Source organism: Coloeus monedula (genome assembly GCF_965178545.1).
Source record: "Coloeus monedula genome assembly, chromosome: 16".
Classification (NCBI taxonomy): Eukaryota; Metazoa; Chordata; class Aves; order Passeriformes; family Corvidae; genus Coloeus; species Coloeus monedula.
Window position 1 is genome coordinate 8,326,302 of NC_138796.1, and position 26,705 is coordinate 8,353,006.

Below are 26,705 nucleotides of genomic sequence, written 5' to 3' on the forward strand. Positions count from 1 at the left end.
TTATGTGGTCTTTGCCCAGACCTCCTAGTCCCAGTTTGCAGCTGGTTTTGATGTTTCAGGTATGCAAGGGGTTCTGTGTGAGACACTTCTAGGCTGGCCAAGTTCAGCATACAACGAATTCTTCAGGTTTCCCAACGTGTTGCACAAACATAAGGCTGAATCAGCCCGAAGTTGTAGTTTTCAGTGTTCTGGGAAAGCAAGGGTGGGTGCTTATGAAAAGAGTAGGCATTGATTCAATAAAAAGATAATTTCAAGCATGAAGATTACTGAGGTAGACCTTGATAATGTCCAGGCCTTAACCCCCTCCCTTTTTTTATTTAAAGGGTGAGAGATTAGGGATCCTCAGAGCCCATTTTTTTAAGGTTATTAAGGACTATCCCTCCAATGAAGATTTGCATGAACGGCTTGAAGTGTTCAAGGCTCTGACGGAGAACGGACGATACATCACCTACTTAGAGGAAGAGTTGGGTGAGTATTGTCCCTACCCCTCTCCAATTTGGTGGGAATAAATCAAGGCAGAGACATCTAGTGATAACAGAAAAAGGTAGTGATACCATTCCTGGGTAGATGGGGCATTTTAACAGGGTTTTTTTTCCTTCTTTAGCTGATTTTGTGCTACAGTGGATGGATGTTGGTTTGACTTCCGAGTTCCTCCTGGTTTTAGTCAACCTGGTGAAATTCAATAGCTGCTATCTGGAAGACTATGTAGCTGACATGGTCCAGTAAGTTGGTTTTTTTAACTCCTATGTGCATATTCCTGGTAAATTACAGAGAAAGTTGCAGATCAATATAAAGACAAGTGGAATGTTTTTCATCCCTATCTGGGTCTGTTTCATCCCAGGTCATACCTGCCATTTCTGACAAATAGTTGATTTTCAGTTTTTACAGTGTTGAGGTCTGTTTTAGTTTAACTAAATGTGTTTTTCCCATTTCATGGAGTGGACCTGCTTGCATTGCTTAGTCTGTGCTGTTACATTACTTGAGTTGCATTTAAGCCTCCCTTTAACTTTATGAAAGAGGTTGCAGCCCTCAGTGTCCCTTGGGGTGTCACCAACATTGCCACAGGAAGGGGAATGAGGAGTTAAATAACATGGCAATTAACCTGGCTGTTCTGGCTCTTTGTAATTTGCCTAAAATCGTGTGGAGCAAACAATTCTAATTAAATGTTCTTTCTTAACAGCAAGATCTGCCTCTTGTGCATTCAGACTTCATCGTCTGTGGACATAGAGGTCAGTGATCTGAGCGTCTTCTGGTACTTCAGAATTCTTTGAAGGTCTTTGAAACTGTAACTTTTACAAACAAAATCAGATCATCAGACTCTGGGTTCATTCTCATCTTTCAAGAGAGCTGATACAATTTAATGTTATTTGTAAGCCAATAAATCTCATACACCAACAATTTATTCTAAAGCAAGCAGAGCTTTAATCAATTTGATAAGTGAATCAACAATGCTTTTTAGAAAGAAAAAAACCCCAAAAATACCTTCATCCCTTTTGACTTCCATAAGATTTCCTGGGTGTGCCAGGTGAGGATTTGACCTGCTTGATTCACAGGGAAGTGTACAACCATTTTGTTTTTCCCTTTCCCAAAGATTTCCTTGCAAGTCCTGGATGCAGTTGTGTGCTACAACTGCCTGCCCTCAGAGAACCTGCCCGTGTTCATCATCACCCTGTGCCGCACCATCAACGTGAAGGAGCTCTGTGAGCCCTGCTGGAAGGTCAGAACCTCTGCTTGCTTTGGGCTTTAATGAATTCACTCCTGGATGAAGTGTCAGACATGCCTGTGCACATCTGCCACCAGTTTCAGCTTGGTTGTAAGAGTAATTTAAAAATTGTTTAAGTATGAAGGGATCAGTGTCTCATTAGTGCGAGTCGTGTCATGTCTGTGGGATTCTCCCCTGGTTTCAGCTGGTGTGACTGGCTTCTGTCCTGGCAAGGGAAAGGCTGGACACATTTACTCCAGAAGCATGGCCAGTTAAATCCATATTTAGGCTACTAAATCCATATTTAGGCTACTAAATCCATATTTAATGTTTTAATGATGGGGAATTGAGGTGTTCTCTCTGAATCTGCAGCTCATGCGCAACCTTTTGGGAACTCACTTGGGACACAGTGCCATCTACAACATGTGCAGGATCATGGAAGACAGGTAAAGGAGGAGGATCCAGCAAATCTGAGGAATTCAGTAAAGTCCTGGTGAGATAGATGGGGAGTCACCAACCTCAGCAGAACAAGCTGAAGGTTCTGGTGTTTAGAAATAAATTCCCTTTCTAGTTATGCTGCTGAAGGGCTCATCTGGGGCATTTCTGAATTTAATTTCCCTCTGTTTAAAGTTGTGGTGAATGATTTTCTGCTTTTCATGTTTGTCCATTGCTGTGCAAGGCCCTGATGTGTAACAGCTGGGAATTCCTGTTGGGACAGTGCATATTCCTATTGACTTTATATGCTAAAATAATTGTGGCATGGTCTGAATCTTCCCTTCCCCGTCCTTAGATCCTACATGGCAGATGCAGCCCTGCTGAGAGGAGCTGTGTTCTTTGTTGGGATGGCTCTGTGGGGGGCTCATCGCCTCAGTTCTCTCAGGAACTCCCCAACATCAGTGCTGCCTTCATTCCTCAAGGTGGGCTGGGATGCTGGGGGAACTTTTTAATCACTTGGACAAATTTAGACCAGAAACATGGACCCCTGCACCAAAGAGATCTTTGTAGGCCTGGAGGACGAGAGGGAGGAGTTGGGTGTGGGGTGAAGCAGGGAGAAACTGTAAACCAAGTAAAACAAGAGGATTTATGTTTGTAGCTGAGTCCTCCTCCTCGAATATCTTTGGACACAAAAGCAAAGTCTGAGTCCTTTCTAGCAAAAGGGCACTTTAGCCTTGAGGGCACTTTAGCTTAAAAAATAAAATACAGAGCAACAACTTTCACTCTTCCCAATGGGTGGTACAAAAAGTGAGGGATAACGTCTTCAGGGACAGCCTCAGAGCTCTCCAAATTTCCTCATCTGAGTGCCTCAAGCAGGAGTTACTGGCTTTAATTCCCTTGTCTGCCTGTAGGATGGGCCTGTGTGTGCCATCTGAGCTACAGCTGCTCACAGGAGTGCAGAACTGCTCTTGAGAAAGTGGTTCTTGCTGTGTCTTTTGTGTGCAGAGACTTGAATGGATTTATCTCAGGCCTCCAAGCTGATTTCCTAATTAATAAGGCATGCTGCATTTGAATGCAGAGTGTTTCTGGGCACTGCTTCCCAACTGCTCACTGACTGAAGTGCTTTGGGTTCCAGGCCATGACCTGTCCCAACGCAGTCGTGTCCTACGAGATCGTTTTGTCCATCACACGCCTGATCAAGAAATATGGGAAGGAGCTGCAGGCTGTGACCTGGGATATCCTTCTGGACATCATGGAGCGACTGCTGCAGCAGCTGCAGGTGGGTGTTGGGCCTGCCTGGATGTGCTTTCAATCCAAAGGCTTTGCCATAAATTGTTTTGCAAATTGATCTGTTTGTGCACTGTGGGGAAATTGAAGCTGAGAAAGGCTTAGCCCAATTCTCACTGCTGTGGTTCTCTGTATTTAAAATTAGCACTTTTTGTCAAGGTGGAACTATTTCAGGAATGGTTTTGTCTCTTTTCAGGCTCTGGAGAGCCAGGAACTGAAGTCCATTGTACATGATCTTTTGACCACAGTAGAAGAACTCTGTGACCAGAATGATTTTCATGGCTCTGAAGAGAGATTTTTTGAGCTGGTGGAAAGATGTGCTGATCAGAGACCAGTAAGGCTTTGTATTTTCCTATTTTTGGGTCTACTCTGTTACAGCTGAAAGTTGAGAGTCCTAAAACAGCAAATGGTCAGAAAATCCCAGCAAGGACTTCCATGAGCCTTATTCCCATGGTAGGGGTTGGGGGAATGGATTTATTGTGTTTGTTTATACACTAAAAACATTTCTTAATGTTTCCATAAAAGGAATCTTCTGTGTTAAACCTGATAACATACAGAGCTCAGTCCATCCACCCTGCCAAAGATGGTTGGATCCACAACCTGCAGCTCTTAATGGAGAGATTCTTCAGGTAGGAAATCGTAACTTTGGGAACTTCTTACATTTGAGAAGCACTTTCAAGTGTTTCTTGCCACCTTTCCATGGTAGATAATCTTGTTTTCTGAAGTCCTAATGTTCTGAAGTTGTAAGTTAGTAAATGGCTCTTGAGAAGTGTGGTAGTCCCAGGGCACAGCACATGAAAGGACTTATTTAACAGAAGAAAAGCTTTCCACTGAGTTCTTTATGCTGCTTTTTTTCCCCTTCTCTTTATTTCCATTCAATACTATTCCAATTAACTTAGGCAGTTATGTTCCACTCCACAGCACTTTGTAGTTCTGACACCAGACAAGCTTTTCCTGTTAAGCATTAGGATTGCATATGGTTATCCAGTACTCCAGTTATCTGGTTTTGAATTGGTTTTGCCTAAGGGATTCTGTGCTCTGAAACATCAACACAGAGCAATAACAAACTTCTGTCTCCTCTGTGAAATGCTGCCAAAGCAGCTCTTCCTCAGTGCCATGTGTTTGGTTTTAAATTTGCTCACCAGAGCACTTGTTCTTCTGACATGTGCTTCCTGGTTTGGATTGGAAATGGGAAAGCTGCAATTACAGGTCTGCAGAAGGAGTAAAAGCTGAATTGGGATTTGAATATCCAATTGTTCTTGAATCTGATTTCAGATGTAGAGACATTAACTGAGGGCTCAGCTGATCTCTCACAGTTACTGTTCCAACTCTGAAGAAGTTTCTTATTTTCCTTTAGTTTTACTTTTCCCCCTTTCCTGAATATCAACAACTCTATTTAATTCATTTTGGATTTGCTTTTCCTATTTTAGGAACGAGAGCCGTAGTGCTGTTAGGATTAAAGTTCTGGATGTGCTGTCCTTTGTGCTGAGCATCAACAGACAGTTCTATGAGGTGTGTGTTTGCTGGGGATCCCAGGTGAGGTCTCAGGTGGTGGGAAAGCCTTTGGTGAGGCACATTTTCCTGAGGGCTTCAGGTTCTCTCTGCCAGTGGGGAAGGTACTAAACCTTGCCCACACAGACCTGTTTCTTTGGCATGCTTGTAGGGGGATTTGCCATTATTTGTCCTTAGCTGGATACAGGGATGTGCAACTTTCAGTAGGAGCTGCTGGGGTTTGAGGATATACCTGGTTGTGTCTTGGCTTCCCTGTTTTAAGGCCATTAATTCCATGTCCATTTTGTTTTGGAAGAATTGACAGTCAGTGTGAGAGGTGCAAAGTTGACTTTAAAGCTTTGTAAAAGGATGGGGACTGGACATATTGAGCAGTGACTTGTCTTGGTGCCTCCAGTTTAATTGCTATCCAAGATGGAAACTCTGAGAGAGGAGTTAGGGAAGAGCTCCAGAGATGTCTTCAGCTCCTCAGGGTATGCCCAAAGTGTCAGAGGGCAGGAAGGGACAGAGATGCTCCTTGGATTCCTTCAAGATTTGTGGAAACATGAAGCTATTGGTGTTTCCTCTCTCTCTCAAAAAACCAAGGCCTAGAAATCCCTTGTCTGTTTGAGCCTGGGCTGTCAAATCTATAGGAGAGACAAAAACCAAAGCACCGAAAAGTTCAATAAAAGTCACAAAGATCTGGAGGGATGGCAGACAGAAATACCTGTTAGATGGAAGAGGAGATCAAGGAACGAAACTGGAGGAACAAGCCTGATATCAGAACAGCTGACATATTTTGTTTGAAATTATTTCTCTAATGTGCTGGCTGAACATCTGACAGCTTAGGAAGGTCTGTCCTCTTGCAGGAAGAGCTGATAAACCTGGTGGTGATCTCCCAGCTGGCTCACATCCCAGAGGACAAAGACCATCAGGTCCGAAAATTGGCCACTCAGCTGCTGGTGGACCTGGCTGAAGGCTGCAACACTCATCACTTCAACAGCCTGCTGGATATCATAGAGAAGGTGAGTACCTGGCAGGGTTGGCAGCTTTTCCAGCAAGGATGGCTTCCAGAAGCTTCCCTCACCTTCCAGCATGGAGATAGAGAAAAGGTGTGTTTAAACTATGTGTTGCTTTTCTCTTGCAAAGGTGGCTGCACATTCTCTGTCATCTCCTTCTGAACTGGAAGAGAGGGACTTGCTGTCATATTCAGCTTCTCTGGAGGATGTCAAGACAGCAGTTCTTGGGCTCCTGATAATTCTTCAGGTAAAGGCTGCAGAGCATTAAACACAGATTGTTCATAATACTCTTCTGATGAACTTGGCTTTTTAGATAACTCTTCTCCCACTATTAAATATTCTGACTTTTGTTTAACTATTTAATATTTCAACTCTTGTTTTGGTCAATCCTTTGATTTTGAGCACTGTAGAATTGTTTGCAAAAGGTTCTATTTTCTTAATTTCCATTGTACATCGCAGACGACCACATTTTCCTGTGTGGAGGGAGGATGTGGCCATAAATTAGCAGAAAGGAGGAGCTCATAACCCTGAATAGATTTAATAGATTTGTAGTGTTTGGGCAGCATGTCCTGGGCTGTGGTTAAGTTGTAAGAGCAGGTTGTTCCTCTGGAGCAGACAGAGCTGCTCTGGAGTCTTTGCAGATGTTCCTTCCAGAGCCCCCTGTTCATGTTGCATTGAGGATCAAGTTTTTGCTGCATTTCTGCTGGAACTGGCAGTGCAGCCCCAGGTTTGTGACAGGATCCCTGTGGCTGGGCTGTGTTTCTGTGCCTGCAGACCAAGCTGTACAGTTTGCCCTCCAGCCACGCCACCAGGGTGTACGAGATGCTGATCCAGCACGTCCAGCGCCACTACAAGTACTCCTACAGCCTTCCTGTGGCCAGCAGCATCAGGCTGCAGGTAGGAGGAGCCCCCTGTGCTCCCAGGGCCACAGCTGCACAATCCTCTGGGATTTTTGGGTGGCAGGTGGGATCTGGGTGCTTTAGAGCTTGCAAGAAGTAGAATTAAATGTTTCTTGGCTCATATGTGTGTGTAAAGGCAGTGTGATGCCAGAAGTGATGCTTCCTGCAGAATAAGCCGTGGCATCTCTTAAAAATCCTTTTGCACCTGGAAGAATATCGTGTGGGGGTGGGAGAGTATTCCTGTGGCTTGGGGTTTGAGTGATTCCAATGTTTCCCCTGTTCCAGGTGTTTGATTTCCTGCTGATGCTCCGAGCTGACTCCCTGCACCGCCTTGGCCTTTCCAACAAGGATGGGGCAGTGAGGTTCAGCCCCTACTGCCTGTGTGATTTTGTGTAGGTTTTTCATGGTGTTCAGCAAAAGAATCACAGAGTGGTTTGGGTTGGAAGGGACCTTAAAGATCATCCAGTGCGACCCCTGCCATGGGCAGGGACACCTTCCACTATCCCAGGTTGCTCCAAGCCCTGTCCAACCTGGCCTTGGACACTTCTTAATTTATTTTTTATTTTTAAAAAGCTGTTTTTTTTCCAAACTAAATTGTATTCTTGATGAGCCTAATGTTCCATCAGTAGCAATCTGCAGTTTTTCTAATCTTCCAAATCCTAGACCAGTCTGTAGTTACAGCTTGGGATTGTCTGAACCAATAACTCATTGGTGAACTGTTCTTACTAATCACTTAACCTGCAGAGCTCTCAATCTCAGTTATGAAATTTAAGTTCCTGCTCACAAAACTTCCCCCTGAAATTTGCAATTTCTTGCCTCAAACTGGTTTCATTGAATTTTAAAAATCATTGAATTTTGATTTGATGATTTGTACAAGTCTGGCTATTTTTAATTTTATAGCTTGCTTAAAGTTCTTTGTGTAACATGCCCCAAAAGGTACCTTTCTAAATTTGCTACAGGCCTGGATAGAAAAATCCTTCACTTGACCAAACTGGCTCATTGCTGTGTGTCTACTGAGCAATCCTGTGCTTTTTTTAATTGAAAATGTAGATTATGTTGTTCAGTCTTTAAATTGGCTCCCAGATAGGGTAGTGCTGTAGATCACATGAATAGGCTGTAAAAATGACACGTATTTTTCTCCCTTTCTGTGTTGCAGAGAGGCAGACAAAAGGGCTTCTGAGAAAAAGCCCCCTGGCACCCTCTCCCCACCTTCAGGCAGCCCCAGCGTGCCTTCGCAAGGTGCCACCGTCCGGGTGGGACACCTGCCCTACTCCATGGTCTTTGGGGTCCTCCTGCAGTGTTTGAAGCAGGTATGTCCACTCCTGGCATCTTTGTGTCCACTCCTGGTACCAGCTGCCTGGGGAATTCCAGCCCAGAGTACTTAAATAAAGCCTGAAAAGCAATTTCTGCTCCTCCTGCTCAAAATCTGGGTGTGTTTGTGCAGCTTCACAGCCACCAGTGGGAGCAGCAGTCCAGCTCTTCAGAAAACAAGCACAGCTTTCATTTCAGTGCTTCAGAGCAGGCAAGGGCAAAAACTGTGCTTGTTAAACAAGATCCAGTAAGCTATCCTGTTTCTGAAAGGGCATTTGAAATTAAAACATCTCCCACTGCAAGTTTGTGAGGTGTTTTGAGACTTCGTGAATGTTTCATCACCAATAAACTGTAAACAGAATTTGTTCCTGAGTGTGGCATTGGACATGGCTCTGTGCTGAGGGCTTGGCTTGCTCTGGGAATTAATTGGTGCTGGTGCTTAGGAGAATTGAATGCTGGCTGTCAGATCTCAATATAACTTCTCTTCCAGTTTGTGGTGCCAATATTGCACCTAGAGCTGGGTGACAGACAGGGAGAAACTTGTGACAGCTAAGTGCCACTTCTTTTTCTGTATCAACCATGACAAGACCTACATCTGCCCAGGAAATGACACATTGTCTGCAATTTGATTGATCTTCCTTCCAAACTGGAGTGAAATCACGCAAAAATTTTCAACCTTAACGTTTTCTGTCTTTGCAGGAGACAGACTGGAAGGTGTTGAAGTTGGTTCTCAACAAATTACCCGAATCCCTCCGCTATAAAGTGCTATTTTTAACTTCTCCTTGCAACATAGACGACCTGGCCTCTGCACTGAGCAACATGGTAATGCCACTGAGGCACAGTCCCCAGCTCCTTGGCTTGCTTGGAGGGGATTTTTGAGTGGGTTTTTTTTGTCTTTAGATTAATATTTTAAAAATTAGTGGACTGGTTGCCACTCACTCACCCTTTCTTTTGTGAGGGTTGTTCTAGGTACAGAATAGATAACAATGAGTGTTCTTAATGTGTGTATATGAATATATGTATATACATGGGTCAAGGGGAGCTGTGGGCAGTGCCTTCTACTGCCTTTCAGAGGGTATTTCAGTGAGAGGTGCCCTGACTGGATGTGTGATGTGTCAGCTCACAGACAAGAAGACCACGGACAGGCTCCATGGGACCCCTGAAGGCTTTTCCCGCACGGATTTGCACCTGGCTGTGGTCCCTGTGCTGACAGCACTGATATCTTACCACAATTACCTGGACAAAGCCAAGCAGGTATAGGGGAAATAGGAGGGTGTAGGGAGGGCAGAGCCTGTAGAGCATTTTTTTGCCTGTCAGCTGGTTAGAAGAAAGAAGTGCAAGGTAACACTGCCTTTTGCTGTTGGGAAATGCTGCATTTGCTGAATTTGGGGTGAAAAAATACTTTGCTAACTCCATGCAGGATTAACTGTGGATTCGCTCCTCACCTGTCCCCCCTCACAGGTCACTGAGTGACTTTACCCTCTACAGTAAGACCCTTATAAACACAAAATTTCTGTTAAATCAGAAAATTTTAATATTAAAGTCTCAACTACCTACTTGATTCAAGTCCCCTGATAAGATTTTGGCCTGGAGTGTCTGCAGCATTATTTAAAGCTGCAGATACTTGAGAATGCTCAGTGTTAGCATTCAGGTGTGTAACACAGGCCTTGCAGCAGGGATACCTTGGACAGGAGTCAGGAGGTGGTGCCTCAGGGCTGTCCTTCCAGTGTGCTGAGAGTTTCTCCTGCTCCCCCAGCGTGAGATCGTGTACTGCCTGGAGCATGGGCTCATCTACCGCTGCGCCAACCAGTGCGTGGTGGCACTCTCAGTCTGCAGCGTGGAGATGCCCGACATCATCATCAAGGCACTGCCTGTCCTCATTGTCAAGCTAACCCACATTTCTGCCACAGCCAACATGGCAATCCCTCTCCTAGAATTTCTGTCAAGTAAGTCGTGATGTTCTTCTCATTTTCTGCAGTTGTGTTTTTGGCGTGGAATATGGGGGTTTGATTGGGTTGGTCATATGGAATGCACTGTGATGGCCTTGCTCCATCCTCAGGCTATAAATGTTTGATCACCTCATCTGTTACAAGTTTTCTGTATAAATCTCTTGCACTGAAGAGAGAAACACTCTCTGTGTCACGCAGCCATATGGAAATACGAGCTGCCTTCTCTTCCTTGAATGATGTTATACTCTGATTTTAACTTCCATGTCACTGATCATTTAGAAAAACCAAAAAATTAGAAATTAAACTGAGTTAGGATGTTGAATGGTTGTGCTGAGGCCTCACCTGTGCTGGTTTTGTTGCTGGACTGTTGCAGCTCTGGCCAGGCTGCCTCACCTGTACCGGAACTTCGCGGCAGAGCAGTACGCCAGCGTCTTCGCCATCTCCCTGCCCTACACAAACCCCTCCAAGTAAGGACACAGGAATGTGCTTCTCTCTCATCTCTGAAATTGAGAGCATACAAAGCCTTTTTTCGTAGTTTTTGACTCAAGTTTATTTATGGGATGTTGCTCATTCTGGTGTCTCCAGGCTTTTCCTAAAGAAGGGATAATTCTGCCCTATGAGGGTGGAGAGGCCCTGGCACAGGGTGCCCAGAGAAGCTGTGGCTGCCCCTGGATCCCTGGAAGTGTCCAAGGCCAGGTTGGATGGGGCTTGGAGCACCCTGGGACAGTGGAAGGTGTCCCTGGGGGTGGAACTGGACAGTCTCTGAGATCCCTTCCCACCCAAACCATTCTGTAATTCCATGATACAATTCTAGGACATCATCACCTTGGACAAAAACCTGTTTTTCTTGAACAGAATTTTTGGGGTTCTTTTTTTTCTTTACACTTTCAATAGGTAAAGGACCAGTTCTGTTTGTCAGATTGAGCTGTGGGGCTTCTCTGCTGTTGCAGGTTTAACCAGTACATCGTTTGCCTGGCCCACCACGTGATCGCCATGTGGTTCATCCGCTGCCGCCTGCCCTTCCGCAAGGACTTTGTCCCCTACATCACCAAGGTAATGGCGCTGCTCAATCCAGCAGCATACAGGAGAAACGACAGCTTAAAAACTGATCTGAGAACCTGAAAGGTTGTTTGAACTACAAAAATTCTATTTTCCTTGTCAGCATCTCTCATGCTTTGGCCTGTGGTTGCAGACTTTCAGCTGCACGTTGTTCACGTTGTCACCTCTTGTCCCCATGGCAGGGCCTGCGCTCCAACGTCCTCCTGTCCTTTGATGACACCCCAGAGAAGGACAGCTTCAGGGCTCGCAGCACCAGCCTGAACGAGAGGCCAAAGAGGTAAATTCTGTTTGACCCCAGCAGGGTTTGGTGTTCCCTGTTCTCGTGCTCACGCCCTTCCCTGCGTTTTCCTGAAGGAGGCTGGGTGCAGTGATCCCAAATCTGGCAGTGCAGTAAGCAAGCAAAGTAAACCTCTTTAGGTCAAAGACAACTCAGGTTGGTGAGAAGCTGGGATCCAACCAGGCTGACAGTGTGGTGGGGCAGCTGAGGCAGCGCTGCCTATTCTGCAGGCCTGGGCAGGCAGTGGGGGCCTTTTTGGTGTTCACTTTTGAAAATCAACAGTTGTGTCAGGTTGGGGTGTGTCAGTACAATGTTACCAGAGATAACAGAACAGAGAATACCAGAAGTAATACCAGCAGTAGCAGAATCCCATGTTCGTATGGAGTGTGTGAACTCCTTTTGATGATTGATCTGTAACGAGTGATTTTCAGATGATTGCCAGAGAAATGGTTGTGATCAACGACCTGGATAAATTAGAGAGCCAGTACTGTGTTTTACCATGGTGCTCCCAGTCAGGTCAGTGCACTGGCTGGCACACAGCTGGTCTGTCTGGATGTCCTGGTCCCTTTTTTTTCTGGAATTTTGAAGCTGTCGTGACAGTTTTAAGTGAAGCCTTCAGAAGTCTGAGCATTTCTTGCCAGCAGTCTTTCAAAGTAACATTTGCCAGGAGAGGAGGATATTCCTTGGAAGGCATTCAGGGTTTCTCCAATGTCCTTTTACCTGCAGGGATTACCTAAATTGGTTCACTTAACTTGCTTCAGTGTTGTGAGCAGTGAGCACATGGTAGCATCTGAACCCTGGGGAAAGTGCCTCTACTTCACCTGCAAGGCTGCAGCAGAGCCTTGCAATGAAGAAACACCATCCCTGCCCTACTGCTGCAGCTGTAAACCCTGTGTTGTGTTTCATCTCTCCCATCTCCTCCTTCATCCAGAAACTTGGAAGAGAAGCCTTTTGACACTCATCTCTCCAATTAGAATTTCAACTAATCTTTTTTTTTTTCTTTTTTCCCCCCTAAAAAAACCTGTTAAATTCTACCAGGTTGGAATACTTCTGTATCTAAAGGCTTTTGATGGATCACTTTCCACAGAAATCTCTGCTGAGGAGTGTGACTGTACTCAGGCAGTGCCCAAAGCACTGGAATGGCAGGATGCCACTGCCTCTGGGTCTGGCTGAGCTTGGATTCTGGCCAGGGCACAGAGGAAAGGCCTGGAGCAGATACCAGTTTCCCTGCCTGAGAAGCTTCTGGGCTTGGTTTTCACTCCTTAAGCCCAAAGATTGTTTCCCTGCCATAGCTGAGGTGCTGGGTGTTCCAAGGGATCACGATCCCAGCAGTTCCCAGGGTTGCTGGATGTCCTGATATTGGTGTAGGTGATGATCCCTGAGCATGAGCCTGTGCTCTCTGCAGCAGTTGTAGCCAAAAGTGATCTGTGTTGGGCGAAGGACAAAGAAATTCTGATCCCTCCAGGTGGCAATCTGAGATGTAAGAGCTCACTGAGAGGAGGATGGCAAATAAATTGTGTTTAGAAACAGCCAGAAGGGTTGAGTTAGTGCCTGCATTTTACCCATGGGAATGGGAGCTGCTGGACCAACTGTTCTGCCCAAATTAGCCCTGAGCCTGGCATGCATCTCAGTGACTAATTAAAGTGCCTCTTAGATCTTAATTGCTGTTATCTCCCACGTGTGCTTGGCACTTGACAGTGTGAACAGTAATTTCCTTTCTGTGCCAGTTCAGAGTCCAGGGGGCTCCCTGGAGCCACTGGTGTGAGGCAGCTGGGGTGGCACAGGAGCATCCCCAGCCAGGGGGTGTTTGCTGGTGCTGCAGTGTGGGGAGGGTCTGGAACAGGGGGGCTCAGTGTCCCCAGTGCCTCGAGCTGGGCTAAGGGGCACTTCTGGGAGGCCCCCTGGGTGTGTTGTGACTGGGGAGAAAGCTCAGCTTTGGGCTGGGCTGAATGGGGACAGAGGTGAGTGACATGGTCCCTGTCTCTTAGAAAAACCTGCTGCCACCTGGTCCAGGTAAAGCATTTTAGGATCTGTGGAAGCCCTCAGGTGTTGAGTCCTGGTGAGTTGGGGCAACACAAGAGGAGGTCTCTCAGCCTTGAGGAATCTGTGCCCAGGTAGCCCTCATGTGCTCTTGCCTTTGCTGAACAGCACAGTATTCCAACTGTCATTTCAACCAGTTTTTTTCTTTTAACTTGTACTAATTTCATTTGTTTTGTAGCACATTTAAAATCTTGTTTTCAAAATGTGGTTTGTCTTTTTAATGCTTTTCAGCTCTGCTTGTTTGTACGTTTTAATTTCTTTTTGTTTCCCTTTTTTTCTTTTTGGTTTTTTTTTGGCATTTGTTTTATTTTCCATCACCCTCCGGGATCCCCCAATATTGACCCTGTGACTGTGACCTTTCAACCTACATCCCTACAATGGTTTCCTCCCTTCTGTGACCTCTTTTGGGGCTTGGTGCTTCTCCACATAGTAGTTTAAGACTAGCCAAAAATGCAAAGCAAGGCTTGAATAACTCTCCTCCAGTGAAAGAGCTGAAAGAACCCTCTGCAGTTGATGCCTTCCGATCCCGCAGCATCAGTGTGTCTGAACATGTGGTCCGCAGGTAGAGGCACTTTAAATGGGGACAATCCAAGAGCAACTTGGCCCTTGGAGGTTTTACTGCAAGGGTGGGTGGAAGCAGGGTGGATTTGCATGTGGGATGCTTGCATGACTTGGTTATCCCATCAAAAACTGGCCTTAGCCACAGGCAAAGGTTTTGGGAAAGTATCCCGAGGCTTCCCAATGCCACATCACACCCTGGGTGTCTGTGGTCACTTTGCCATGTTCTCTGATGCTTTAGCAACAAAAAAATTCTGTTTTTAAAGTAAAAGTGATGAAAGGGGGAAAGAAAAAAACAAACAAAAAAACCCACACACAAAGAAAGGAAAAAGGTTGCATTCTGCACAAGTGAGACTCCTGGGTACAACTCACTAAAACTTGAGCCTCCCAAATGGGGATTTGCTTCAGGAGAGGATTTGGAAGCTCTGCAAAGTTATGGAGAGCCCTCCTTCCAGTTCTAGGAGGAATAGTTCTGGCCTCAGTTTAGGATTTGTTCTTCTGAAGGAGCTGATGAAGTGTCCTGGTCTCAAGTATGATGCCATGAAAAAGCTGGATTTGTCTTTCCAGAGAGCAGTGAAGGGTGTGCTCAGCCCATACGAATTGTTGATTTCACAGCTAAAGAAAACAAGATTTGATTTCAGAGATTGATTTGATTGATTGACAGGTTTTGATGGCAAGCATTGACCTGCTCTAATGAAAGATGTGAAATTATTGATGCCAGCTTCTTAAACGTATTTCTGGATCACTTCCCTTGAGTGTTAAACTGCTGAACCTGAAGATTTGTGCCTTAACCTGTAGGATTGCTGTCAGTGGAACTTGATTTTTTGTTTTTTGTTTTTTATTTTTGGCTCTATCTGGTGTTTGGGGGAAGGAGGCTGAAGTGACTGAATTGCAGTTATAGTTCTGACACTTCATTCTATGGGAGAGATCCTTCCCTGTGAGGGTGGGGAGGCCCTGGCACAGGTTGCCCAGAGAAGCTGTGGCTGCCCCTGGATCCTTGAAGTGTCCAAGGCCAGGTTGGATAGGGTTTGGGGCAGCCTGGGATAGTGGAAGGTGTCCCTGACGTGGCAGGGGGTGGCACTGGATGGGCTTTAAGGTCCCTCCTAACCCAAACCCTTCCAGCATTCTCTGATATCCCCATTAATCATGAGGTGATTTTCTTCTCTTGCATTTATGTGTAAATGGTAGCAATGAGAAGTTCAGATAATTGCCCTTAATGAAGCCAAAGAAGTTGCCACATCATAAAAATTTTGGCTGTACCTCAGCTTAGTTTGTATTACAATGGCATAAGGAGTTGTCTTTATAAAATACTGCAGTCCAGCCTAAAACAGAAATGGTTTTAAAGTGCCTTGCTGATTTGAGGGCAGACCTGCTCTCTATTGTTGTGCCAATTTCCTGTTCAGAGTGCAATTTTTTTTCCTATTTCAAGTTAAATTAGGTTTTATGTAGCTATTGAATTTGAAGGGGGAAAAAAATCAATATATGGGAGAGATGCAACAGAGAAAAAAGCAAACCACAGGATTATAAAGTGAAGTCTGGAGTGCCCCAATTTCTGGCTCATGGGCAACCTGCTGCCTGGGAAGCTGGTGCTGGTCATGGGATGCTTGCCCTCAGCATAGATTAGGAACTCAGAGCTGCCACTCACTCCTTGCTTGGTGCACTTGCCCATGGGCCACCAACATCAGAGAGCACTGGCCTGGCCAGCTGAGTGACGTTGGAGTCTCTCCAGAGAAAATACACTTCCTGCAACGACAACCTGGGAAGCACAACATGAGACTGATCCCAAAATCTGTTTCCCAGTCCCTGGGTTTGATGGCTGGCACGTGCATGTACAGCAGGGTCTGCATCCCGCCGTCTGTGGGGACAGGGACATGGAGCAATCTGATCTGTCACTTGGGGCTATTCTCTTCCAGTCGCATCCAAACATCCATCACCAGCTCGAGCCTGGGCTCTGCAGATGAAAACTCCATGGCTCAGGCTGATGACAACTTGAAAAACCTGCACCTGGAGCTGACAGAGACCTGTCTGGACATGATGGCTCGATATGTCTTCTCCAACTTCACTGCTGTGCCCAAGAGGTCAGTCAGGGACCAGGGACCTGGGTGGGTTTCAGGTTCGTGTTTCACTTTATTGGTGGAAAAACGCTGGGATTCTGGCAGGCCCAGGCTCTGAAGCCTTTCCTCACTGATAAAATCTTGGCTAAAGAGAAGATGAAATGAGGGAAGACTGTAGAAGAGAAGGCTATGGGAAGGCCTTGGAGCTCCTTCCAGTGCCTAAAGGGGCTCCAGGAGAGCTGGAGAGGGACTTGGGACAAGGGATGGAGGAACAGAACACAGGGAATGGTTTCCCACTGCCAGAGGGCAGGGTTAGATGGGATATTGGGAAGGAATTTTTCTGTATGAGGGTGGTGAGGTGCTGGAATGGATTTCCCAGGGGATGCCCCATCCCTGGAGGTGTTCCAGGCCAGGCTGGACAGGGCTTGGAGCACCCTGGGATGGTGGAAGATGTCCCTGCCCGTGGCAGGGGGTGGCACTGGATGGACTTAAAGGTTCCTCCCAACCCAAACCGTTCTGTGGTTCTGTCAAATCTGACAAATCCTTTGCCTCAGCCTGGACCTGTCTGGAGAAGATGCCTTGAAGGTCTGGAGCAGGACTTTGCTCCATGTCTGTGCTGGATAACCAGAGTCTGCTGCAGAAGCTCATCCATCATCCTGATGGGTAACGTGGATGGTGGCAGCTAAGGGGAGTGGCACAGATGCTGTGTAAAGAAGGGAAGCAGGCAGCACCTCCTGCATGGTTAATGACCTCAGCTCTGTCCTCTGCCTCCTGAGGAATCTTCACCCCAAATGTGTTCCCAGGTCTCCTGTGGGTGAGTTTCTGCTGGCTGGAGGAAGGACCAAGACGTGGCTGGTTGGTAACAAGCTGGTGACCATCACTACAAGTGTTGGAACAGGAACAAGGTCCCTGCTTGGCCTGGACTCTGCCGAGTTCCAGAGCACCCCAGAATCAAGGTGAGTTTCTCTCCCATGTCTAGAAGTCGCCACTTGACAAAGTCACCTAAACCACTACATCTTTGTAGTTTTTCCTCTTGCTGTAAGAGGAATGTTTCATTTCTCCATCACGGCTGATTCCTCCCTCAACATCACCAATGTCTTCTTTCCTACAGCTCAGACCCTGTTTTGCAAGTGAGACAGACCAAGGAAGCTCCAGCCAAGCTGGAATCCCAGGCTGGGCAGCAGGTCTGCAGGGGCTCCCGCAACAGAGTCCGATCCATGTCGGGTAAGTTCCCATCCTGGGCTCTCTCTGCCATTCCTGGGCTCTCCCTGCCATTCCTGGGCTCTCTTTGCCATTCCTGGGGCCCTGCCACAGGCTGAAGGCTCCAGGTGTCTCCTGTGTCTGAGCTAATTTGAGACCTGGAGCTGTCTGGTGTTTAATGAGGGGTGGGTACCAGGGGCTCCTCCTGCTTCCCTCTCCTTGCAGGAGAGCTTTGGTGATCCCATAAATTGGTTTATAAAGAACACATGGAAGGTAAAATTTTCTTCATGGTTTAACCCCAGCTGGCAGCTAAGCCCCACCCATGTGCTCACTCAGGCCCCTGTGGGGGGATGGAGGAGAGAATTGGAAGGGGAGAAGTAAGAAAATTTGTGGATTGCGAGAACAGTTTAATAATTGAAAAGAAATAATAGTAACAATAATAATTGTAATGACAAGGGAAATAAAACCAGGTTACTGTGTATGCAGCTGCTAGGGGAGCTTAAAAGCCTCATTCCTGGGATATTTTTGGGGCTAAGTATGCCTCTCCCTTGGATTGTGTCTGTCCTGCCAGGTGGTCATGCCTTACGTGTTGGTGCCTTAGACAGCTCAGCCTCCCATTTTCCCAGTGGCTCGACTTCCCAAGGGACACAGGGCCCTCCTGCTGCTGCAGCTCACCCAGAGAAGGCCAGTCCTGCTCCACAGACAGCCCTGCAGAAGGAAAAAGCCAACTTGGCTGCCTACGTGCCACTGCTGACCCAGGGCTGGGCAGAAATCCTGGTGCGCAGGCCCACAGGTGGGTACCTGAGTGTGGGGTGGGATCCTGGCCTTGGTGAGAAACCAGAGCCTGGGTGAAGGAGAAAAATCCATATTTGATTGTAAATGGATCTGTTCGTGGCTTACTGACTTTTGAAACTATAGAACCATGGGATGGTTTGGGTTGGAAGGGACCTTAGAACTCATCCAGTGCCACCCCCTGCCATGGGCAGGGATGCCTTCCACTATCCCAGGTTGCTCCAAGCCCCATCCAACCTGGCCTTGGGCACCTCCAGGGATGGGACATCCACAAGTGTGGGCAGCTGCACAGTTATGTTTGCTCTTAAGGAAGGAATAACAACCTGTTCAAGGTCAAAATTCTTGAACACCGGTATGTTCCACAAGATTAACAGGAATTACCTATTTCAGCTGAAAGCTGTTTCATGAGAAAATAACTGACCTGGTGTTAATTAGGACACCTGAGTGTTTTGGATGCCTTTGGGAATCTGCTGTAGCAGTGAGTTACCAGGGGTGAGTTTTGAGGAGCTTGGGGTGAAGTGCAGAACACTGGGAGTAGCAAATGAATCAAGTCATTCTGCAGAAGAACTGAGAACTTGCTCCATTTGGATTTTTATTTGCAAATTCCAAAACAATTTATGCATTTTCAACACGAGCTGTAATCTTTGGGGGAGCTGGGAGTACTGACCCCTTCCCCAACTGTCTGCTGCAGGTAACACGAGCTGGCTGATGAGCCTGGAGAACCCGCTGAGCCCCTTTTCCTCAGACATCAACAACATGCCTCTGCAGGAGCTCTCCAACGCCCTCATGGCTGCAGAACGTTTCAAGGAGCACCGAGAGACAGCTCTGTACAAATCCTTGTCCGTGCCCTCCTCCAGCCTGGCCACGGGAACGGCCAAACCCTCGCTGCTGCAGCGCTCCAACACAGGTGGGAGCTGCTGGCAGAGCGTGAACAGCTCCAGGCTCTGCTGGGTCTCTGCAGGGCTTCTAGAGCAGCTGGGAGTGTGAGGGGGGCCAGCAATGAGAAAGGGAATCAGTTCTTGTCCCTAGCAGTGAAAAATTCCCTTCCTCCTTGCTTCTGCTGTCCTGTAGGGGAAGAGGAGAACAGGGGAGTAACGGAGCTGCTTTGCAGGAGTTGTGTGTTTCGTGTGTTCCCCAAATGAAAATGAACAAAGTCATGGATCTGTTCCTTCACCCACTTGTTTGGGGCTGATCTGGGCATCCCACTTGTGGATGGATCTTTCCATGCAGTGTTTCCATTTCCATTTGTCTTCAGTTTGGGAGTCTGTGTCGGGCACTCAGAGCTGCAGGTTTCTGGGGAATGGCCTCTTCCAAACCTTGCCAGCCAGGAGGAGTTGGTTGCTGCTGGCTTTTAGAGCAGAATGCAAATCCTGTTGGATTTACCCACCTCTGAAAATGACTTGTCAGCCTTCAGTTGAACCACTCGAGTTTCATTTGCTGGCTTGACTTTAACACAGTGGCTGAGGATTTTCACTCTGTTTAATGTGGTGCTAGTTCCTCTTAAAAAGCTGTTAATGTTGGGAGATTGGTGTTGACTAACAGCTGCAATTTTTGAAGCTTTCTGCAGCCCCTGCTCGAGCTCTTATCCAGTGATATCCAACACTGAGGCTCTGAGCTCTGCAGACACCATCAGAATTGAGCAGTGGTACCAGCAGACCAGGCTTTGCTGGGGAAAAATGGGATGGATTGTCTGGAAATCTGGTAAAAATGCCAGTTTTCAGGTTTGTTTTAAGCAGGGCAGGGTATATTTTAGTATTTCAGAACGTGTAAACACAAAATTGGAGTCAAATTATCACCTCTTACAAACAAACAAAATAATTATTTTCCATAAATGCTTCTATGACTAAAAATCTGTGGTATATGGAGCTAAGTGGAGAGCTGAACCCACACCACCTGAATGCCACTCCTGTGCCAGTCTGAGAGTAATTTTGGCCCACATCCTTGTTAACCAGACTTGCTGGAGCTGGCTGGGGAAGGACTGTTTGGAAGAAGTTTTGCTGTCAGACTGTCACATGCCTGCTCTGCCTCTTTAGAGGTTAAACCTCTGTGAGTCTTTACCCAGATTTCTATTCTCCAGACTCTTCTGTGGGTTTAAAAGTGACCTCGTGCAGGTCAGGAAAGGCTCAGCCTGCTTTCCTGTGTGTGCTGGGATATCAGGAAGGGATTTTCTGTTCCTAAGCCTCACAAAATGCATTCTGCAAAGGGAGCAGTTGGAGCCTGCACTGTTGGATGTGTTTATTCCTCCTTATTCGTGTTGAGACCTTGTGCCCTTAAAGTATCCCTTTGGCATCTGGTGAGCTTATCCCAGCTTGTTCTTTCCTTTGTTTCATTTATTTATTTGTTTGTTTTAAACTAGGCTCTTGGTTACATTTTAAACTCTGTGCTTTTTAATTTTTTTATAATTTTTTTTCATATAGTCTCTCCTTCCTTTTGATGTAGCTGCTCACTTGATTTCCCTTTGCAGTGGCCTCTTTCTCTTCCATGTACCAGTCCAGTTGTCAAGGGAAGTTGCACAGGAGCATATCCTGGGCAGGTATATTTATATATATTTAAGGAAAAAACCAACCAAACAGTATTGCCATAGAAGAACACCTCTGATTCATAGAAAATGTATCCCTCATCCCTCATTTTCCCCTTCCATGTCTCCTGTCTGTCCCCAGTCTCATCACTCTCAACAAATGGGATCTTGACTAGCATGAAGAAGTCCAAGCCAGATCCAACATTTGCAAGTGCAGACAATTTCTTAAAGCAACTTGGCTTTTAGCTGGGGTGGCTTGTGAGTCATGAGGCCAGGTGTTAAATGACCTGTAAAAACGGGTCTGGGTTAATTAATTCTTCATTTGCAGCTTCATTTTCCAATTGGCTTTGTGTTCTGCTCAGTGGAAAAGCTCCCAGTTGTGAGAAGAGCAGTGTGTGCTGCAGGACAGGCTCCCCTTGGAGCTGCTCAGCCCAGGGATCTGCCAGAATTGGACACAGAAAGATAAAAGCAGCTGATAATATGTATATATTTTATATATGGATAAAGTTCAGCCAGCATGGAGGCTGGTTAAGAGATTTTTAAATTAAAAGAAATATATTTCGGCAGAAAACCTGCTAAATTCTGCCTTTTAGAGGCTCTACAGAAATATGAAATCTTTCTCTACTTCAGTAAAATTGATTTCATAATGAAGTGAAGTGGAGATCAAATTACACACCTTATGAGCACAACACCTGCATTGCTTTGATAACCTGCAGTGCGTTGTGATTTTAATTAGAGGGTTCAAATGTTTTTCTGCCTCTTTCCTTCACTGGAAAACTCCCAGTAGAGCAGTGGGGTGTTCTGAGCTGCTGCTGGTTGCTGTCAGAGGCCTCTCAAAGCAACACAAAGCTGCTGCAGTTCAATATTTTTCTGTACTTCTCTCTGCTCCTGTTATTCTCTTCCCACCTAAAGAATAATTAGTGCTTGGGTTGTTTCAAAGCATCAGCAATCTTGGTAGTGGTGTAGGAGGGGAGCTTGGAAGCCCTGGGTATCTGCAGGTGTGTTCTGGCTTGGACAGCTAACCAGATCAGCACGTTGTTTTGGTTCCTTTTGGTTTGTTTTGTATTTTTAAAAGGTTTGTGTGTGCAATGCTAACTCTTAATTGCTTCTTTGAAATAACTTTGGTCCTGCGAGCTGAAATCAATCCAGGAAAAGCTGCTATAGTGATTTTTTCTTTGTATTTTTTTTAATTTTGCTGATTTTATTTATATTTTGTGTGTGCTAATTTTTGGTTTTATTATTGTTATTATTTTGGAAAACAAATCTTGGCCTTTCAGATTGGTCTTCCAGTCCCTTGTGTGCATAATGGGAAGCCTCCTGTTCTCCAGCCTTTTCCTCAGGACAAAAAGTAAGGCCAGGAGGAGCCTTTGGTCAGACTCATCCCTGTGGTCAGTGCCTGGAGCAGATCCAAAGTTAAATCCTCCACGTAGGCAGGGCTTCCACGGAGCTTTTTTGTCAGTGTGGTTCCACTCCCTGTGTGTCTGAGCAGATGCCACCTGCAGTGCCCGTGTCACCCCTGCTCTCGTCTTTCCACATGTTCAGGGCTGAATTGTTTTGCCTCTCCTGAGACATTCTAGGAAAGCTGCCAAACTGCAAGGAAGTGGCTCCTAGGAAAATTTCTGATCTCCTTGTAGGCCTCAAGGCACAGGAGCGTTGCATTTCAGTACAAGAAAAGCTCCCTTTGTTACAGCCTTGCACAGAGCTGATGTCTCCAACGAGCTTTTATCCGGTACTTTCCTACATCTCTGTAGTTCCTGTCTGTCCTGGTAACCCATGTCCAAGGTCCTGTTTCCTCATCCCGTGCCCTGCTTGTCCCTCAGCAACAATTGGAAAAAACAGCTGCACTTCCTTAGCCCAAGGCAGGCAGCCCTTGGCTGTGAGGGTGAGGTGATTTATTCCCTGGAAAAAGGGGAGCCAGGAGCGAGTCTGACATGACAAGAAATGCCAGGGCACTCATTCCGTATGGCCTTCCGTTGAGATCCCGTAGGGAAAAGGCTGGTACTTGAGAGGAGAGGAGGGGGACCCGTCCCTGTGTCCCCTCTCCACAGCTCCCGTGCTGGTGTCTCCGTAGAATCCGCTGTGGTGCTGGAGGAAGGGAGCGCGGGGGAGATGGAGCTCAGGGAGGCCGAGTCCCCTGCGGAGTCCCCGGAGAGCGAGGACGTGGAGACCTCGTGTTCCGAGCACGTCCTGAGCGAGGAGAGGTTTGGGAAAGCCCAGGACTCCTACAGCAGGGTAAGGAGAGGCCCAGGGCGAGCAGTGGGTGACAGCCAGGAAGGGATTGTGCATGAATTCCCTCATGGCACCCTCAGAAATAGCTCACTGATGGCACTGGGAGTCTGGATGGCCTGGAAGGATTCAGGGGAAAATCCCTGTTTTATCAGGGACCTTGATCCACCTTGCTTTGTGCTCCTTCCTGCCCACGTTTCCCTGGAAGTGTTGGGGTGCCTTGAGCATTGCTGTTGTCAGCTTTTATTCTGGCTGTCAGGAAAAGGAAGGAATCCTTCCCTGTGAGGGTGGGGAGACCTTGGCACAGGGTGCCCAGAGAAGCTGTGGCTGCCCCACAGCTCTCCGCTCCACTGCTTGGAGTGTCCCAGGCCAGGTTGTGTGGGGCTTGGAGCAACCACGGGATGAGCTTTAAGGTCTATCCCAACCCAAACCATTCTGGGATTCTTTGATTCCTTGAAAACTTGTATTCTGTGTGTCTCTCTCTTCCAGTCCTCCTCCACCTCCAGCCAGGAAGACAAGTCGCTGAAGTCGGAGGAGCTGGTGGAGGGCGGGATCCCCATCGGGCGGGAGGAGGGCCGGGCGCTGGAGGAGCTCTCCTTCCAGCCCTCGCAGCCCCTCAGCAAGTCCAGCTCCTCTCCCGAGCTCCAGACGCTGCAGGAAGTGCTCAAGGATGCCAACGGCCGGGAGGTGCCCAGGAGGCTGAGCACGGAAGTGAAATCCAAATCCCAGTCGGGGAACCTGGAAGGGGAAGGGCTGGGCAGCTGGCTGGGCAGGGGGGACGACAGCAGGGCCACCGGGCCGGGGGGTGGCACCGGGGCTGTCACCTCACCCCGCTCGCCCTCAGGGCACCGGCCCCGGGGCTACACCATCTCCGACTCTGCCCCGTCCAGGAGGGGGAAGAGGATCGAGAGAGATGCCTTCAAGGGCAGGACAGCAGCTTCCAACGCGGAGAAAGTCCCTGGGATAAACCCCAGGTGGGTGCAGGGCTCCTGAGCTGCCCCATCAGGGGCTCCTTCGGGAGGGGCTGCTTGGGTGGGGTCTGCAAAGCATCTGATTGAAAAATGAATTACCTGCTTGATTCAGGAGCTGGTACAGACCTGTTGAGCGCACAGTACCACTGAATTAATTTTGGGATTAGGAGACAGAACTCCCAAATGGTGAAAGAAATAGATTAATAGTTTCCTCCTGTACTTAGTGTACTCAATTTAGGGGCTGTGGTTTGACTGCAGGTTACCCAGGGTTAATTTTGCTGGGAACAGAGTGAATTGCTGGTTTTGCATTTCAAGAAATAGAATGTGCAAAATCCCAAGAAGGAGAAGAAGGTTTGTAATTGTTGCTTTTTGAACTGGGGATATTGTTAGCTGTCTGAAATTGCATGATGAGACAATTTTCATCTGATTGAGGGCAGGTAAAATGCAAATTTTTGTACAATTTGTGTCTGAAAGCCTAGAAATGCCCCCAGAGCTGTGGAGGGCATTCCTGCTCCTCCACTCCGTGCCTTTGAACAGGGAATTTTTGTGGCTGCTGCTGTTTGACACATTATTGTTTTTCTGACAGGGGTCTATTGCAAACTGCAGGTAGTCCAGGCACTCAGAGTGTCTCTAAAAGATGAATAATACCCTGTTAGCATTTTAATTCCTCCTCTTTTTCTGCTGTACATAATGTTCTTACATCCAACAGATCAAAATTGACTTCATTTTTATCGTAACAGTCTTTTCTCTCCCTCTCTCCTTCAGCTTTGTGTTTTTACAGTTGTATCACTCCCCCTTCTTTGGTGATGAAAACAACAAACCCCTCTTGTTGCCAAATGAGGTAGGCAAGGAGTTTTATAAATCCTTAATTTTTTTAACCTCATTACTTTCTTGGAATGCAAATGTTAATCACAAGTGTCCAGCTAAGGCGCTGCAGTTTAAAGGTGTTTCCTACCAGCAGTGCCACAGATGGGAGATTCTGTGTTGGGTTGTGGAGAGGATTTTTTAAAGCTCACAGAATCCTGGGATGGTTTGGGTTGGAAGGGGCCTCGATGGGCAGGGACACCTCCCAGCAGCCCAGGCTGCTCAGGTGGGGTCCCTGTTTTGATTGCAGACGTTTGAGAGGTCGGTGCAGCTCCTGGATCAGATCCCATCCTACGACACACACAAGATTGCAGTGCTCTACGTTGGGGAGGGCCAGGTGAGTGTGTGCAGGGGCTGGAATCCTTATGGAATGCTGGGAACCTCTCCAGCAGTGGGATTTGCCCTGGTCCTGCAGCAGCCTTGCTTTTCCTTAGTTTCTTGTGCTAAAAATCAGTGCGTGCATGAAGCCCTTCTGTGAGGGCAGTCACCTCATCCCAGGAAGGGATCACTTGTGACATGTCCCTGTGTCCCAGAGCAACAACGAGATCGCCATCCTGTCCAACGAGCACGGCTCCTATCGCTACACCGAGTTCCTCACGGGCCTGGGCAAGCTCATCGAGCTCAAGGACTGTCAGCCAGATAAAATTTACCTGGGTGGCCTGGATGTGTGTGGGGAGGATGGACAGTTCACCTACTGCTGGCACGATGACATCATGCAAGGTGAGCTGGAAGGATGGTCTGTGTCTTCTGACTTCACCTGACCTGCCTTCCACACTGATTCCTTCCCAGGGATGTAGTGAGGATGTCCTGGGGCTCTGATCCCCTCCTGTTCTGTTAGCTCTGCAGGCTATGTGATGAATTCAGGACAGGTGCATATCTGCCTTTCTTAACAAAAAAAATCACACCAGTTTTATGATGGTCTGCTCTGTAAAACAATCTGCTCTGTAAATCTGTGCAATGATCAGCTCTTTAAAGGCTGACAGGGTTTAGTTTAGAGGTTTAGCTGCTTGTCCCCAAGGTGCTGTGAAAGCTGTTCACTGAGGGTGATGTCAGTATTGCTGTGTTTCTCTGGAGAGCAGTTTGGAGCAGGGAATGTCACTGCTGTGGCCATGGCTCATGTCACTGCAGTGTCACCCAGCTGCTGCAGCACCAAGCAGTGCAGAAATCATCCAGGATCCAGCAGGATATGGTGAACTTCCCAAATTTTTCTGCACAGCTCTGTGCTCATCACGCTGAGTCCAGTTCCATGGGATGGCTGTAGGCCACTCCCTGTGGCCTTGGGGCTCTGCAGAGCTCAGTTAGGGCAAGTCCTGGTTTAAGCTCTTTTTCCTCCCTAATGCAGGGTCTGTTCCCCATGCTGCTGTGGTCCTTCCCACTGGCTGCTGCACTCTGCTCCAGGGACCCCTGGGGCATCCAGTGGGACGGGATTCAGCTGTCAAAAATGGGGACAAACCTATTGAGGGAGCACAGTTTGTATTTTTATTACTGGCGTGTGACCATTGCTGCTTTCCCAGCCTAGCCTAAGGATCTTTGTGTTCCCTTTCCAGCCATTTTCCACATTGCTACTCTGATGCCCACAAAGGATTTGGATAAATATCGCTGTGACAAGAAGAGGCACCTGGGGAATGATTTTGTTTCCATCGTTTACAATGATTCTGGAGAGGATTTTAAACTGGGCACAATAAAGGTAGGGGGTTTTCCTTGTGGGTGTGTTACAGCAGCACTACAAGGTTGTAAACCTTCATGTGTGGGTGTTACCCTAAAAACAGTGTGGGGATTATGGGGGGAGCTTGTTGGCCATGGTGGGGTCTCTGGTGTGAGTTTATGACATTCAAACCACAGTGCTGCCAGGGAAATGTTTCTGACTCTTTTACTGGTTTCTCTTTAGGGGCAGTTCAATTTTGTGCATGTGATCATCACCCCCCTGGACTATGACTGTAACCTGGTGACGCTGCAGTGTCGGAAAGGTGGGAAGTCCTCAGCCTTTGCTGTGTTGAGGGTTTGAGTTTCAAAAGTTAAAACTTCAAGGAGAAACTCTCTGGATCCAGTTTGCCCA

At 47.2% G+C, this 26,705-nt stretch overlaps 1 protein-coding gene across 4 annotated transcripts in view; it reads left to right on the plus strand.

The window, feature by feature from the left end:
• TSC2 (TSC complex subunit 2) overlaps positions 1–26,705 on the plus strand; it is a 32,204-nt gene that overhangs the window by 2,882 nt on the left and 2,617 nt on the right. The window contains exons 5-39 of one of the 4 annotated variants that reach the window (XM_082292171.1): positions 324–468; positions 605–722; positions 1,181–1,229; positions 1,592–1,717; positions 2,075–2,148; positions 2,493–2,619; positions 3,273–3,416; positions 3,621–3,758; positions 3,950–4,053; positions 4,855–4,936; positions 5,782–5,937; positions 6,062–6,178; positions 6,706–6,828; positions 7,116–7,222; positions 7,987–8,140; positions 8,841–8,963; positions 9,261–9,395; positions 9,898–10,087; positions 10,464–10,557; positions 11,041–11,143; positions 11,332–11,426; positions 13,897–14,028; positions 15,938–16,102; positions 16,882–17,034; positions 17,190–17,302; positions 17,850–18,071; positions 18,762–18,977; positions 20,535–20,603; positions 22,660–22,820; positions 23,304–23,788; positions 24,551–24,626; positions 24,900–24,986; positions 25,183–25,369; positions 26,197–26,336; positions 26,538–26,616. In XM_082292171.1, coding sequence (XP_082148297.1) covers positions 324–468; positions 605–722; positions 1,181–1,229; positions 1,592–1,717; positions 2,075–2,148; positions 2,493–2,619; positions 3,273–3,416; positions 3,621–3,758; positions 3,950–4,053; positions 4,855–4,936; positions 5,782–5,937; positions 6,062–6,178; positions 6,706–6,828; positions 7,116–7,222; positions 7,987–8,140; positions 8,841–8,963; positions 9,261–9,395; positions 9,898–10,087; positions 10,464–10,557; positions 11,041–11,143; positions 11,332–11,426; positions 13,897–14,028; positions 15,938–16,102; positions 16,882–17,034; positions 17,190–17,302; positions 17,850–18,071; positions 18,762–18,977; positions 20,535–20,603; positions 22,660–22,820; positions 23,304–23,788; positions 24,551–24,626; positions 24,900–24,986; positions 25,183–25,369; positions 26,197–26,336; positions 26,538–26,616 — 4,789 coding nt within the window. The remainder of the gene's footprint in view (positions 1–323; positions 469–604; positions 723–1,180; positions 1,230–1,591; positions 1,718–2,074; positions 2,149–2,492; positions 2,620–3,272; positions 3,417–3,620; positions 3,759–3,949; positions 4,054–4,854; positions 4,937–5,781; positions 5,938–6,061; positions 6,179–6,705; positions 6,829–7,115; positions 7,223–7,986; positions 8,141–8,840; positions 8,964–9,260; positions 9,396–9,897; positions 10,088–10,463; positions 10,558–11,040; positions 11,144–11,331; positions 11,427–13,896; positions 14,029–15,937; positions 16,103–16,881; positions 17,035–17,189; positions 17,303–17,849; positions 18,072–18,761; positions 18,978–20,534; positions 20,604–22,659; positions 22,821–23,303; positions 23,789–24,550; positions 24,627–24,899; positions 24,987–25,182; positions 25,370–26,196; positions 26,337–26,537; positions 26,617–26,705) is intronic. The other 3 variants (XM_082292172.1, XM_082292173.1, XM_082292174.1) reach the window with 3 other exon arrangements.